Below are 14,949 nucleotides of genomic sequence, written 5' to 3'. Positions count from 1 at the left end.
TGTGGCTGTCAGAGTCTTGCTATGCCTCATGGGAATCGTAGTTCTGCAACATCTGGAGGTCCGCTAATTGCATATCCCCGATATAGGGAATACATTTAACCCCTTCCTCACCCCCTAGTGTTAACCCCTTCCCTGCCAGTCACATTTATACAGTAATTAGTGCATACTTATAGCACTGATTGCAGTATAAATGTGAATGGTGCCAAAAATGTGTCAAAAGTGTCCGATGTGTCCGCCATAATGTCGCAGTCACAATAAAAATCGCAGATCGCCGCCATTACTAGTAAAAAAAAAATAATAAAAAATAATAATTCTGTCCCTTATTTTGTAGGCGCTATAACTTTTGCGCAAACCAGTCGCTTATTGCGATTTTTTTTTTTTTTTACTAAAAATAGGTAGAATACATATCGGCCTAGACTGAGGATAAAAAAAAAATAAAAAAAAAATTGAGCTATTTATTATAGCAACAAGTAAAAAAATTTTTTTTTTTTTAAATTGTCGCTCTATTTTTGTTTATAGCGCAAAAAATAAAAACCGCAGAGGTGATCAAATACCACCAAATGAAAGCTCTATTTGTGGGAAAAAAAGGACGCCAATTTTGTTTGGGAGCCACGTCGCACGACGTCAGTTAAAGCGACACAGTGCCGAATCGCAAAAAGTCCTCTGGGCAGGAAGGGGGTTTAAGTGCCCAGTAAGGAAGTGGTTAAAGCATGTTATACTCACCTGCTCAGTGCAGTGGTATTGCATAGTGCAGCCCCAAACGTCTTCTTCTGGGATCGCCGATCTTGGCTCATCCCTTTCCACTGTCTTCCCCCATAGTAAGTGCTTGCTATGGGGGCAGATGTGTGGGCTTGATCTCGAGCCATGCTGTGTGTGTCCTTTGACGCACGCAGCATGGCTCGACCCTGCCCTCCTGTAAATGTTAGGGAAGGGCACAGCAAGTGGCAACATGTTTTCTTTACCTTCAATGCAAGGAATGCACTTTAAGAGGTGGGGAGGGAGGCACATAAAGGTTTTTACCTTAATGCAGAGACTCCATTAAGGTAAGAAACCTTAACTTATTAGAATTACATAAAAATGTAATCTGTATAATTCTAAAAAATGTATTTGTCTCTAATTTGCAGGGTAAAAGGTCAAACTGCCATCTTTGAAGAGATGATTGAAGAGGAGAATGGTGTTGTGGACGATCGCTTGCCCAAAACAAGTCGAGGTCTGTGGGCTGCTAGTGAGCTTGAACGTGCCCTGAAAGCCATACTGACCTTTGCTAGAAGCCACCGCATGGATACTTGGCTAACTGATGAAGGTGCTACCTTCATGGAGCTATTCGAAGCATGGAAGAAAGAATACAAGGCAAGTCTCAATAGATAATAATAATTCAACCGCCCTTCAGCCACTTAAACAGAAATCAGGGTTTGCCATAATTATATCGCCAGCATCCCTACCTCTTTGTTTATTTTCAGCCGATAACTATGTGAAGTGAGAACATGCGTGTTTTACATATGTCCTTAGTCAATGAACCATGAAAATCTATGAAATATCATAATTTAACCAAACTTCAGGCTCTTAAACAGAAATCAGGGTTTGTCATAATTATATCACCAGCATCCTACCCCTTGGGTTACCTTTAGCTGGTAAATATGTGAGGCGAGAACATGCAGGTTTTTAAAGGTATGGCCTTGGGCCCCTTTCACGCGATCGGACCGTTCAGGTCCACCTGTCAGTTTTGACGGCGAACCTGAACGGCCGCTCCATGCAGTTCTATGGAGCGTCGGATGTCAGCGGAGACATGTGCGCTGGCATCCGACCCGATCCGGCAAAATCAGACGGATGGCGATACGTCCCCATCCATCCATGGCGGATCGGATCGGGGGAGATCTGATGAAAACGGACATGCTGTCCGTTTTCATCAGATCTCCCCATAGGAGATAACGGTGCTGTCCAAGCCCCACCCTGCTCAGTGAGCAGAGAGGGACTTGTCATCCGCCGGCTCAGCGGAGATCTCCTGCTGAGCCGGCGGGAGCTGGCAGACTCTGTAGCGACGGAGTCCACCTGTGTGGAAGAGGCCTTAGTCAAAACAGTGTAAGGGAAAGGTGGTAAGTGCAGATTCCGGTAACTAGCCAATCAAAACTCATTTTCCTGCATTAAGATCAATGATTTGGGTTTTAACTTTACCTGCCTTAATGCTTTGTTTTATTGAATAAACCTGAGATTGTTAGAAAACTAAATATATTGCTTACATCTAAATGCTCTAGCAACATTATGCTGTTTTTATCTTCTGTTGCTTTTATAAACCTCTTTAGAATTCATTCAGGGAAATTTAAAAAATATAATAAGAAAGTGGGATTTTAAATGGGGGCCATGACAAGACGAGGCATATACCCCCATCCCTATCTACTGGCAGAAATAAAAATATTGAAAGGAGAGGAGAATAGATATGAACAGGGGGGACTTTATATGGAGCGCACAGTCTTCAGGGAAAACCAAATATCAACTAGTTGAAAATATAATTGTTTTATGTGGTACAGTTGAACAATAGTTAAACAGAAAATGATATAAATATAATATAATATACTTGATAGTGTTGAGAACCATAAATACATTTAAAAAAAAAAAGCAAAATTGATGAATTCTACAATTTTACACTTTATCTTATGCAGCTTTGTGGATTATAGATTGGGACGCCACTACCTAGGGTCAAACCGATGCAGGTCGGGAAGGTTGGAGGCTATCTCTACCTTTGTTGTAGCTGTTCCTATAGAATGTTTACAATATTTATGCATGTGCAGATTATTCTTTGAATTTTATGGGAAGTGTACAAACAATATCTATTTTGCTGTTGTTTTTTAAATGTATTTATGGTTCTCAACACTATCAAGTATATTATATTATATAATTTTCTGTTTAACTATTGTTCAACTGTACCGAATAAAACAATTATATTTTCAACTAGTTGATATTTGGTTTTCCCTGAAGACTGTGTGCTCCATATAAAGTCCCCCCTGTTCATATCTATTCCCCCCTCATTCAGGGAAATCATGTTTTGCTTAAATTATGATGCACATGCTGAGTTCACATTTTTTCCTTCTCTGACTTTAGTTTCTTCATGAGTACTGGATGGTCTTAAGAAATCATGTGTCAGCTATCGATGAACTTTCTATGGCAACCCAGCGCATTAGAGTCCGTCTTCCTGATGAACCAAAGCCTAATCCCCCTGTTCTTCATATTATTGAACCACATGAAGTGAGTAATTTCTAAATAGCTATGTTTAACCCTAAAGTCGTATTAAACCTAAAATCAATGCTTTATTATATTGCAGCATACCAACTCATAGATGTGATGGCTGCATTTGTTTTGTTTTTTTAGGCTTTCTTGCTTCTATTTTCATCAGTTGATCCAGCCAGTTCTTTAAAAGAACAAGCTCTCTTCCAGAAGTATCAGTTTACAGGGATGCTGCTTCCTATGTGAGCTATTGAGCTATAAAGCCCACTCTCCTCCACTCCTCTTCACTGGTAAACAGGGATGGGACTACAGGGAGTTTCCCGGTGGGCCGATGTCTCAGTGGGCCGTTTTTTAAAACAGAGACTCTCTCAGATCCCCCTGTCTCTCAGTCCCCCCCTCTGTTTCTCAGTCCCCCCCTCTGTCTCTCAGTCCCCATGTCTCTCATTCCCATCCTCTTTTAGCCCCCTCCTCTGTCTCTCAACCCCCTCTATCTCTCAGCTCCCTCTGTCTCTCAGCTCCCTCCCTCTGTCTCTCAGCTCCCCCCCTCTGTCTCCCAGCTCCCTCCCTCTGTCTCTCAGCTCCCTCCCTCTGTCTCTCAGCTCCCTCCCTCTGTCTCTCAGCTCCCTCCCTCTGTCTCTCAGCTCCCTCTGTCTCTCAGCTCCCTCCCTCTGTCTCTCAGCTCCCCCCCTCTGTCTCTCAGCTCCCCCCCTCTGTCTCTCAGTCCCCATGTCTCTCATTCCCATCCTCTTTTAGCCCCCTCCTCTGTCTCTCAACCCCCTCTATCTCTCAGCTCCCTCTGTCTCTCAGCTCCCTCCCTCTGTCTCTCAGCTCCCTCCCTCTGTCTCTCAGCTCCCCCCCTCTGTCTCCCAGCTCCCTCCCTCTGTCTCTCAGCTCCCTCCCTCTGTCTCTCAGCTCCCTCCCTCTGTCTCTCAGCTCCCTCCCTCTGTCTCTCAGCTCCCTCCCTCTGTCTCTCAGCTCCCTCTGTCTCTCAGCTCCCTCCCTCTGTCTCTCAGCTCCCCCCCTCTGTCTCTCAGCTCCCCCCCTCTGTCTCTCAGTCCCCATGTCTCTCATTCCCATCCTCTTTTAGCCCCCTCCTCTGTCTCTCAACCCCCTCTATCTCTCAGCTCCCTCTGTCTCTCAGCTCCCTCCCTCTGTCTCTCAGCTCCCTCCCTCTGTCTCTCAGCTCCCTCCCTCTGTCTCTCAGCTCCCTCCCTCTGTCTCTCAGCTCCCTCCCTCTGTCTCTCAGCTCCCTCCCTCTGTCTCTCAGCTCCCTCTGTCTCTCAGCTCCCTCCCTCTGTCTCTCAGCTCCCCCCCCCCCCCTCTGTCTCTCAGGCGCTATTTTTAGCCCAAAAGCGCCTAAAAAACACCTCAGTGTAAAAAGGGGTCCTACACTCACCGCTTCTCTTTTACACTCACTCTCTTTTTCTTACACTCACCCCCCTCTCTCACCCACCCCCTTTCCCTCAACCCTCCCTCTGTCTCTCTCTCTCTCATTCCCCTCTCTCTCACCCTTTCATAATATACAATAATGGATGTAGGGGCCTTTTAGTGGGCGTAGCATTTTATTGAATTAAAGTGGGCTGGTCTGGATGAAGTCCAGGGCCAAATTTTTGTCCCAGTCCAGCCCTGCTGGTAAACAAAAGAGGCATGGGAGACTTGTCTGCCTCAGCATGACAGTATTTTGTCTGATTGTATCCAGCTTTAACAGGGTTGCCTTTGCCCAATTCTACACCCTCTTCAGTGGGCACTCTTCTCCCTATTCTTTAGGATCTGCAATCTTTGGGACAAGCTGGACAGCAATCTGATGCCATTTTACCACTAATGAAATGTTCATAGGTTTCTAGTCCACTCCGAGGATTATCTCACCAGGAATGCATTCATCACTTTATGAGCTCTTTAATCTCTTGTCTTGTATGTCTTTTCTCCTCTAAAGCTTATTCTTTGAACTTGGTCTTTAAAGGGGTTGTAAAGGTACAATTTTGTTTTCTTAAATAGCTTCCTTTACCTTAGTGCAGTCCTCCTTCACTTACCTCATCCTTCCATTTTGCTTTTAAATGTCCTTATTTCTTCTGAGAAATCCTCACTTCCTGTTCTTCTGTCTGTAACTCCACACAGTAATGCAAGGTTTTCTTCCTGGTGTGAAGTGTCGTGCTTGCCCCCTCCCTTGGACTACGGGAGAGTCAGGACGCTCTCTACGTTGCAGATAGAGAAAGGAGCCGTGTGTTAGTGGGCGTCCTGACTCTCCTGTAGTCCAAGGGAGGGGGCGAGCACGACACTCCACACCAGGGAGAAAGCCTTGCATTACTGTGTGGAGTTAGACAGAAGAACAGGAAGTGAGGATTTCTCAGAAGAAATAAGGACTTTAAAACCAAATTTGAAGGATGAGGTAAGTGAAGGAGGACTTTTCACTTTTCACTCTTCCTTGCTTCCTCGCTTTTTAACTAAACGCGCCTACAGAGGTATGGGCAGAAAGCTGAAGGGAGAGTGTGCAGGAGCCTGACATTGCACCCATGATTCACTGATAGCAGGTGGAATGCTTTGCAGGCTCCTGTGGGAAAAAAATGATAAATGCACATTTTTATTTTAGCGAAATATTATGCATTTATTATTTTTTACTTAACCTTTAGGAAGATCAAGTTAGAGTGAGTCAAAAACAATGGAGTTTTTTTCTGGGCTAATCTTGAAGGGTGAGATACCGCCCTTTCCAGTTACCATTCAAACGGGGGGGGGGGGGGGCTCTCTTTGATGTGTTTTTTACCCCCCTACCCTCAAACCTTAAACAATGTAACCTCCACATCTAAGGATTGGTAAGAAGTAATATTACTGTATTTGTTTTTGTGTTTGTTTTCTAAACATATGAATACTGGAAACAAATTATTATCTAGATTACTGCATAGGATGCTTACTAAATAATCCTAAAGCCCTCCAATTACAGCTTTTTATTTAACACAGGTGGAACAGAACCGTGCAAAGCTGCTAAATGACAAAGCCGTTGCCAGGTCACAACTACAGAAGAAGCTGGGGCAGCTCCTTTATCTTACTAATTTAGAGAAGGTACGTGTAATTTCATGTTCTGGAATGTTTATAGTTGTCTTCAGCACAGAAAGAATAAGATGCATTAAAAATGAGACTATAGTTGTACAGTAAAACCTTGGATTGCAAGCATAATTAGTTCCGTAAGCATGCTTGTAATCCAAAGCACTTATATATCAAAGCGAATTTTCCCATACGAAATAATGGAAACTTAAATGATTTGTTTCACAGCCATTTATTCACAAGACTTTCAGTTTATAGTCCTTATAAAAAGATTATAGCAATGTCCATCCACAATTGGAAGCCTCCACAAGAGGATTAGAAGCAAAATCCAGCAGGAGCTACCGAGTATAAAAAAGAAGAGAGGCGCCTCTAAGGCCTAGTACACACGAGAGAGTTTATCCGCGGATACGGTCCAACGGACCGTTTCAGCGGATAAATCCCTCGAGGATTTCCGCGGATTTGGATCCGATGGAGTGTACTCACCATAGGATCGAAATCCGCGCCGAAATCCCATCGCGATGACGTGTCTCGCCATCGCCGCGATGATGACGCGGCGACGTGCTCGACGCGGTCATATAAGGAATTCCACGCATGCGTCGAATCATTACGACGCATGCGGGGGATCCATTCGGACGGATTGATCCGGTGAGTCTGTACAGACCAGCGGATCAATCCGTTGGGATGGTTTCAAGCGGATAGATTTGAAAGCATGTCTTCAAATTTTTATCCGCTTGAAATCCATCCCAGGGGATAAAAATCAGCGGAAACAGATCCGCTGGATCGTACACACCAGGGGATCTATCCGCTGGAACTGATCCGCAGATCAATTCCAGCGGATAGATCCTCTCGTGTGTACGGGGCCTCACTGTAGTAATATTGTTACATTTATTAACTCACATGGTTGATGGTTAAATCTAACACATCTAAGTATGCAGGCTTCAGGGGTAAAGCTGTCCACATAGACCATCCCCCACACCGCCAACCCTTCCCGATGCCAGTCTGCAATAGTGACCGGGAAGACTACACTGCAGTAGAGCGATCTGAAAGCGAGCCTTGAACCTTTTGTGAAGCTCAGCATGGCAAGGACAATGCCAATGATGGTGTGGCGGATTGGTCTATGTCAGGGGTAATGAATTCAAATTCACTGAGGTCCGGTCAGCAACGTTTTCTTCCAGCAGAGGTCCGAACATCATGTCGTTACCCGTGGTGCCTTTTCGCATTTGCCAAACCGCATGTTGCCGCCACACTATTTTGAAAAAGACGTCGAAGACATCTTTCTCAGTGTTTCTTGCGGTTAGTGCAGCCCATTAAAATGGGCTGACCTACCCACGACGTGTGCACCTAATGCACATGTACAGATCTGAACCCATTCTTACGTCAGCATCCTCAGTCCCCAGTGCACACCAGAGTTCTCTACCTCTCGATGAGTGTCCACGGGTCCTCTTTATATCACCCCCCCTCCACAGTAATGTTCTCACACTTCCTTGACACCAACCCCCCTACCAGTACTGTCCTTTGACCCTATTTACATTATCCCCCCACATTACTATCCTCAGCGCCTTTCACATTACTGTCCTCATTGCCCCCACATTACATTTCTCAGCTCCCCCACATCAGTCCTCAGCCTCCCCCAATTTAATGTCCACAGCCCCCCCCCACTGTAATGTCCACAGCCCCCCCCCCCCCACTGTAATGTCCACAGCCCCCCCACTGTAATGCCCCCATCTCCCCCACTGTAATGTCCACATCTCCCCCACCGTAATGTGCACATCTCCCCCATACATCACAGTCCGCTCAGCTCCTCCCTGCCCCCCCCCCCCACCCTGATGTCCTCCGCTCACCACATCACAGCCCTCAACAACTCCACTTTCACTTTATTGTCCTCAGCGAGTCAGCAGCACACACTTTCCTTTTTCAGAATAGTGTCCTCACTCCCTGTAACTTTGCCCCCTCACTTACCTTGCACCGACCGAAGATCATAGGGAGGCAGGGCATGTCTCGGGTAGAGGGTGGGTGTTGAAAGATGGTGATTGGTTGCTAAGACCGCTCTTCATCATAGCAGCCATTCACCTGCTTGTTTACCTCCAGCAGCTCCTCCCTCCATCCAGAACTGTCCCGCCTCCACCTGTCGAATCTGTGAGGATTACAGAGACGGCAGGGAGAAGAAAGGGCTGCTAAATGGCGGTACCGCCGCGGGCCGCATAGGAGAGTGAGGCGGTCCGCATTTGGCCCGCGGTCCACCATTTAGTGATGCCCGGTCTATGTGGACAGATTTACCCCTGATCCCTGCATACTTCGAGCACATTGAGCACTGTTTTAATCATTAACCATGCAAGTTTCTTAATGTTGTACCTTCATTAAATGTAACCATATTGCTACACTTATAGGCGCCTCTCTTCTCTTTTATATTCTGTTGTGACATGACACTACTCTTATATCACTAAACAAAGAAGGTGTTACACCAGGGATAGATTATAGTTGTTGCCAACATCCCATATGTTATAGAACAAACGAGAGTGCCCCCCTAACAAGGGACTTTTGAGGCAACCAAAAAAATAACAGAAATATAATATTTGGAATGGTTTAATCTTAAATATTTAAGAAGCCAAACATGTGGCAACATGCAATTGACTAATTAATACATTTCATTACAAATCAAAATACATTAAAACATAATTTATTGAATACCAAATTGTCTCCAACCTGTGGGTGAGGCCCGACGTGTTTCAGGGAAATTCCCTTTCCTCAGGGGTGTACCCTTATTGGAAGACTTATAGTATCTAAAAAAGATATACAAAAAATATGATCGGTGACAAGTATACAAGAAACAGATGAGCATCGTTGAAAAAAGAGAGGTGCGTAAAAAGGCAACTAAAAAAGATATCTATTTATATACAAGTTTTGTCTGCCGTGGGAACAATGCTCGAACACAAATTATCATTACAAGATAAACCCCATGTCCTGTGATACTTAATTGTAAAAGTTTTGTTCAAGGTGCAATCACGCCTAACAACACTGGGTTCATTGTTTCATAGGAATCTGTGCTTTAGTCTGTTAATCAAATCTTCATTGTAATTGCGCGTACACACAAACGGATTTTCTGTTGGAAAAAAATCTGTTTTTCCAGACGGAAAAAATAGAGAACCTGCTCTCTATCGAAGTCCGTCGGAAATTCCGATGGAAAAAGTCAGATGGGACATACACACGGTCGGAATATCCGATGAAAAGCTTCCATCAGACTTTTTCCATCGGAAATTCCGACCATGTGTACGCGGCATAACACAATAGGTGTATAGACCACCATGATAGCACTTTGAGGATTCCTTTCATAAGCAACTTACCTTGCTATAAAGCTAAGAGACTGCCATTTGAAATCTTAAAGAGGATCTTCAGTTCCTCCAAAAAAAATTAAAATTTAGCAGCTACAAATACTTTAGCTGCTGTATTTTAATAAAAGGACACTTACCTGGCCAGGTGTCTAGCGCTGTCCTCACCTAGGCGAGTTGTTCACCAGTTTTCGGGTCCCCCCCGGCATGTTTACTTCCCACTGTACATACGTGAGCCATGCTGCGCTCTGTGAATGGTCCCGCAGCATTGTCTTCTGGGACATGTGTCTCCCAGAAGACAGTGTAAAAAGAGGAGGCAAACCCCCACTCGGATTGCATTGGCAATCTGAGTGGAAGTGGGAGGTGGGTACCTGTCAAACAAGGTAAACCCCCCCCAAAAAAAAGATAAGCACCCAAAGGTGGTAGAGGAGGGGGAAGCAGAGAAGTGGAATTTTCTCTATGGAGTGAAGTTCCCCGTTAAGTACCGTTATCACTTGAGGTTGTGAATTTGATGTGGTTGGGCATTTCTCATGCATTAGCTCTTATATTGATCACATTTACATTGTGATCTACAGTGTTAGAAATATATATTTAACAGGAGGAGATAATCATACATTTATTGGTATATTATTTGATTGCATATGGCAGCTTTAAATTGATCACTGGGACCCCTGAATCTATGTTTTTATTGCTTGTTTCTTTTGTATGTTAAACATGTTAAGAATACATTATAAGGTTTATTTAATTTCATCCTGTTGTGTTTCCTGATTTCATCCCTATTGTACCCTTTATACATACAGTGATGAAAATAAGTATTTGAACACCCTGCTATTTTGCAAGTTCTCCCACTTGGAAATCATGGAGGGGTCTGAAATTGTTATCGTAGGTGCATGTCCACTGTGAGAGACGTAATCAAAAAACAAAAATCCAGAAATCACAATGTATGATTTTTTTAACTATTTATTTGTATGATACAGCTGCAAATAAGTATTTGAACACCTGAGAAAATCAATGTTAATATTTGGTACAGTAGCCTTTGTTTGCAATTACAGAGGTCAAACGTTTCTTGTAGTTTTTCACCAGGTTTGCACACACTGGAGGAGGGATTTTGGCCCACTCCTCCACACAGATCTTCTCTAGATCAGTCAGGTTTCTGGGCTGTTGCTGAGAAACAGAGTTTAAGCTCCCTCCAAAGATTCTCTATTGGGTTTAGGTCTGGAGACTGGCTAGGCCACGCCAGAACCTTGATATGCTTCTTACAGAGCCACTCCTTGGTTATCCTGGCTGTGTGCTTCGGGTCATTGTCATGTTGGAAGACCCAGCCTCGACCCATCTTCAAAGCTCTAACTGAGGGAAGGAGGTTGTTGCCCAAAATCTCGCAATACATGGCCCCGGTCATCCTCTCCTTAATACAGTGCAGTCGCCCTGTCCCATGTGCAGAAAAACACCCCCAAAGCATGATGCTACCACCCCCATGCTTCACAGTAGGGATGGTGTTCTTGGGATGGTACTCATCATTCTTCTTCCTCCAAACACGGTTAGTGGAATTATGACCAAAAAGTTATATTTTGGTCTCATCTGACCACATGACTTTCTCCCATGACTCCTCTGGATCATCCAAATGGTCATTGGCAAACTTAAGACGGGCCTTGACATGTGCTGGTTTAAGCAGGGGAACCTTCCGTGCCATGCATGATTTCTAACCATGACGTCTTAGTGTATTACCAACAGTAACCTTGGAAACGGTGGTCCCAGCTCTTTTCAGGTCATTGACCAGCTCCTCCCGTGTAGTCCTGGGCTGATTTCTCACCTTTCTTAGGATCATTGAGACCCCACGAGGTGAGATTTTGCATGGAGCCCCAGTCCGAGGGAGATTGGCAGTCATGTTTAGCTTCTTCCATTTTCTAATGATTGCTCCAACAGTGGACCTTTTTTCACCAAGCTGCTTGGCAATTTCCCCGTAGCCCTTTCCAGCCTTGTGGAGGTGTACAATTTTGTCTCTAGTGTCTTTGGACAGCTCTTTGGTCTTGGCCATGTTAGTAGTTGGATTCTTACTGATTGTATGGGGTGGACAGGTGTCTTTATGCAGCTAATGACCTCAAACAGGTGCATCTAATTTAGGATAATAAATGGAGTGGAGGTGGACATTTTAAAGGCAGACTAACAGGTCTTTGAGGGTCAGAATTCTAGCTGATAGACAGGTGTTCAAATACTTATTTGCAGCTGTATCATACAAATAAATAGTTAAAAAAATCATAAATTGTGATTTCTGGATTTTTTTTTTTGATTATGTCTCTCACAGTGGACATGCACCTACGATAACAATTTCAGACCCCTCCATGATTTCCAAGTGGGAGAACTTGCAAAATAGCAGGGTGTTCAAATACTTATTTTCATCACTGTAGTTGCTAATGTAGAGATTACATTACTGTTCATCTGCTGCTGCACTAGAGAACATTAGAAGCTATTGAAAATCGTGATTCTACGCATACATTTTCAGATGAGAAGTCCATACATGTTGGAAGTTGTGAATGAAAGCTTATCGGGTATAACAATTTTGTATTTTTAGTCTCAGGATAAAACATCTGGAGGAGTAAATCCAGAGCCCTGCCCAATATGTGCCCGGAGTCTCGGAAAACAGGTAATTTCAAATGTTATCTTATCGATGAAGTTCAAAGTTTCTATGTCATCTAAGGCATTGTATAAATACCATCAGTCCTAAGATTGTTGCTGGGTGCCCCCACCTTGAATGTTATGTCAGCTCCAGCAGACTCAAGTGAAATTCTCTAGTATTCACTTCGCTCCCAACTGCTACATAAAAGTTTATGTAGAGAGGTAAAGGGAGAGGCTCAGTTCACGATCAACCCAGCCCACCGCAGTGCTCGCCCCCCCACTCCCAGGCAGCCCAGCTCCTCGCCAGACCTAATTTTCCACTCGCAAAATGCGAGTGGAAAATTTGAGGTCTGCAGTAATGCATGTCTTCTGCAAACTCTCTTGTGCATCATCTTTACAAGAGGCTTTCTTCTGGGACAACAGCCATGCAGACCAATTTGATGCAGTGTGTGGTGTATGGTCTTAGCACTGACAGGCTGACTCTCCAACCCTTCAACCTCTGCAGCAATGCTGACAGCACTCATACGTCTATTTCCCAAAGACATCCTCTGGATATGACGCTGAGAACGTACACTCAACTTCTTTGGTCGACCATGGAGAGGCCTGTTCTGTGTGCAACCTGTCCAGTGCAACCGCTGTATGGTCTTGGCCACCGTGCTGCAGCTCAGTTTCAGGGTCTTGGCAATCTTCTTATAGCCTATGCCATCTTTATCTAGAGCAACAATTCTTTTTTTCAGATCCTCAGAGAGTTCTTTGCCATGAGGCATGAGACCTTGTAATACTAATGAGTCACATGACACTGCGGAGGGTTTTCCTCCGTCTGCAGAATCGGAGGATTGCAGCACCAGGCGAGATCAGGTGTCAGGGGATGTTCATCCGCTGACACCCGCGATCTCATAGGGACCAATGTATTTCCCTTTTTTCATCAGTACACGGATGGATGAAAAAGCGGACATACTGTCCGCCCGTGTGAAAGAGCCCTTACACTGTTCTACAAGCTATACATTCACTACATTGTAGCAAAGTGTAATTTCTTCAGTGTTGTCACATGAAAATATATAATATATTTACAAAAATGTGAGGGGTGTACTTACTTTTGTGAGATACTGTGTGTGTGTATATATAGAGATATATATATATATAGATTATATATATATATATATATATATATATATATATATATATATATATATATATATATAAAGAGAGAGATATATGCGCTACAGCAGGGAGCAGAAAGAATAATGAACCACTGTAAATCTGCAAAGAACACGTCTCAGAGATACAATTCTCCCCGGGCGAAAGTAGCAGTATAAAATAATTATTTTAAATATCTCATCTCATTTTCTGTTTGTCGGGGTGCCTTTGGTGGGCTCTGAAGTCAGCATAAAGAAGACTCTATACCATTCAGACTAGATTTGAGCTTTTTGACCTTCACACTAAAGCCTGTACACACTAATAATTTTCTTTTTGATTAAACGCTGTACTAACGATAACAACATTAGTACAGTGATCTCCCCCACTGAGCTGTTGTGTTCTGGTCAGTGATCGCAGCCATTGGTTGAGAGCGCTGGTCGACTGCTGGTTTTTCAGCATGCTCTTCCAACACAAGCTGGCTTCTGTCGGACCAGCTGACATTACACACGGGCCGAATGTCGGACTTTTTTTTATTGAATTGGCCAATGTCTCCCGACGGGGTTTAAGAGCTATGTTTGGCATAAGCCAAACACTGTCCATCACCATAAATGCACCCCCCCCCCCCCCACTAAGAAGAATGTTGGGATGTTTATCTTTAGTACACCCTGGCAAGATTGTGAAGGTACAGGGTAGAATGAATGCTTAAAAATCATGCAGCCTGCAAGAAATCTGAGACTTGAGAGAACATTTGTCTTCCACCAAGACAGTCTCCAAGCATAAATCCAAAATTTTAGAATACCTTAAAAAAACATCATAATTGTAAAGTCAATTCTCACACTCCCCAGCCTATTTCACTTTTTTATGGTGCATAATACATGTTGTGCACCATTATGTGTTATCGCCGCTCCACCATTGAAATGGCTGGGGCACACGAACCTGGAAGCAAGACCAGGTGAAGATGGAAGCCCTGACATGGGTGACAGTGTGCCACTGAAGGGCTTTGTTTTAAGATAAGTTTTTCATAATGCGATGCATACAACACATTATGACATTAAAGGATAAATTCACATTTTGGAGCATGTTAGATTTTCCACCAGTATTTAGGGTGGAACATGTAACATGATCCAGCAGCTGCAGTCTGTCCCTTATCTTTTCCTGGTGCCTGCTGTCACTGTTTGAAAATAACGTGGCCATGAGCGGCTCCGCTCCCCAGCGTTGCCATTTATTCACAGTCCTCTGTGAATGGCATACTACAAGTCCCGACAGCCTTTGCAGCTGTTGGCTTGTAGTTTCAATTAACTACCATGGTTCTGTTGAACCCTCTGGTAGTTCATTCTTCCTGTCAGTGTGCATCTGTGTCCATACGAGGTATGAGCAGACAGCAGTGGCGGTGCGTCCATAGAGGGCGCAGGAGCGCCGTCCCTTCTCGCTCCCGCACCGCCACTGAATACAATACACAGATTCATGCATTGCATGAATCCGTGTATTGTTGCTGCCGCCCACTATATAGATGGCCGGCCCCCTGGTGAGCCCAGGCCATCTGAATAGCGGCAGCTGGTTGGCTTTGGAAGTGCCTATCAGAGCCAGCGGCTCTGATAGGCTTTCCGATTACAGACCT

At 44.2% G+C, this 14,949-nt stretch overlaps 1 protein-coding gene across 1 annotated transcript in view; it reads left to right on the top strand.

Annotated features, from left to right (window-relative positions):
* Positions 1–14,949, top strand: part of SHPRH (SNF2 histone linker PHD RING helicase) — a 146,575-nt gene that overhangs the window by 106,802 nt on the left and 24,824 nt on the right. Inside the window, exons 21-24 of the mRNA XM_040350870.1 lie at positions 1,125–1,350; positions 3,097–3,240; positions 6,172–6,273; positions 12,151–12,222. Coding sequence (XP_040206804.1) covers positions 1,125–1,350; positions 3,097–3,240; positions 6,172–6,273; positions 12,151–12,222 — 544 coding nt within the window. The remainder of the gene's footprint in view (positions 1–1,124; positions 1,351–3,096; positions 3,241–6,171; positions 6,274–12,150; positions 12,223–14,949) is intronic.

Source organism: Rana temporaria, chromosome 4, assembly GCF_905171775.1.
Source record: "Rana temporaria chromosome 4, aRanTem1.1, whole genome shotgun sequence".
Taxonomy (NCBI): Eukaryota; Metazoa; Chordata; class Amphibia; order Anura; family Ranidae; genus Rana; species Rana temporaria.
This window is presented reverse-complemented; position numbering and strand designations above follow the sequence as displayed.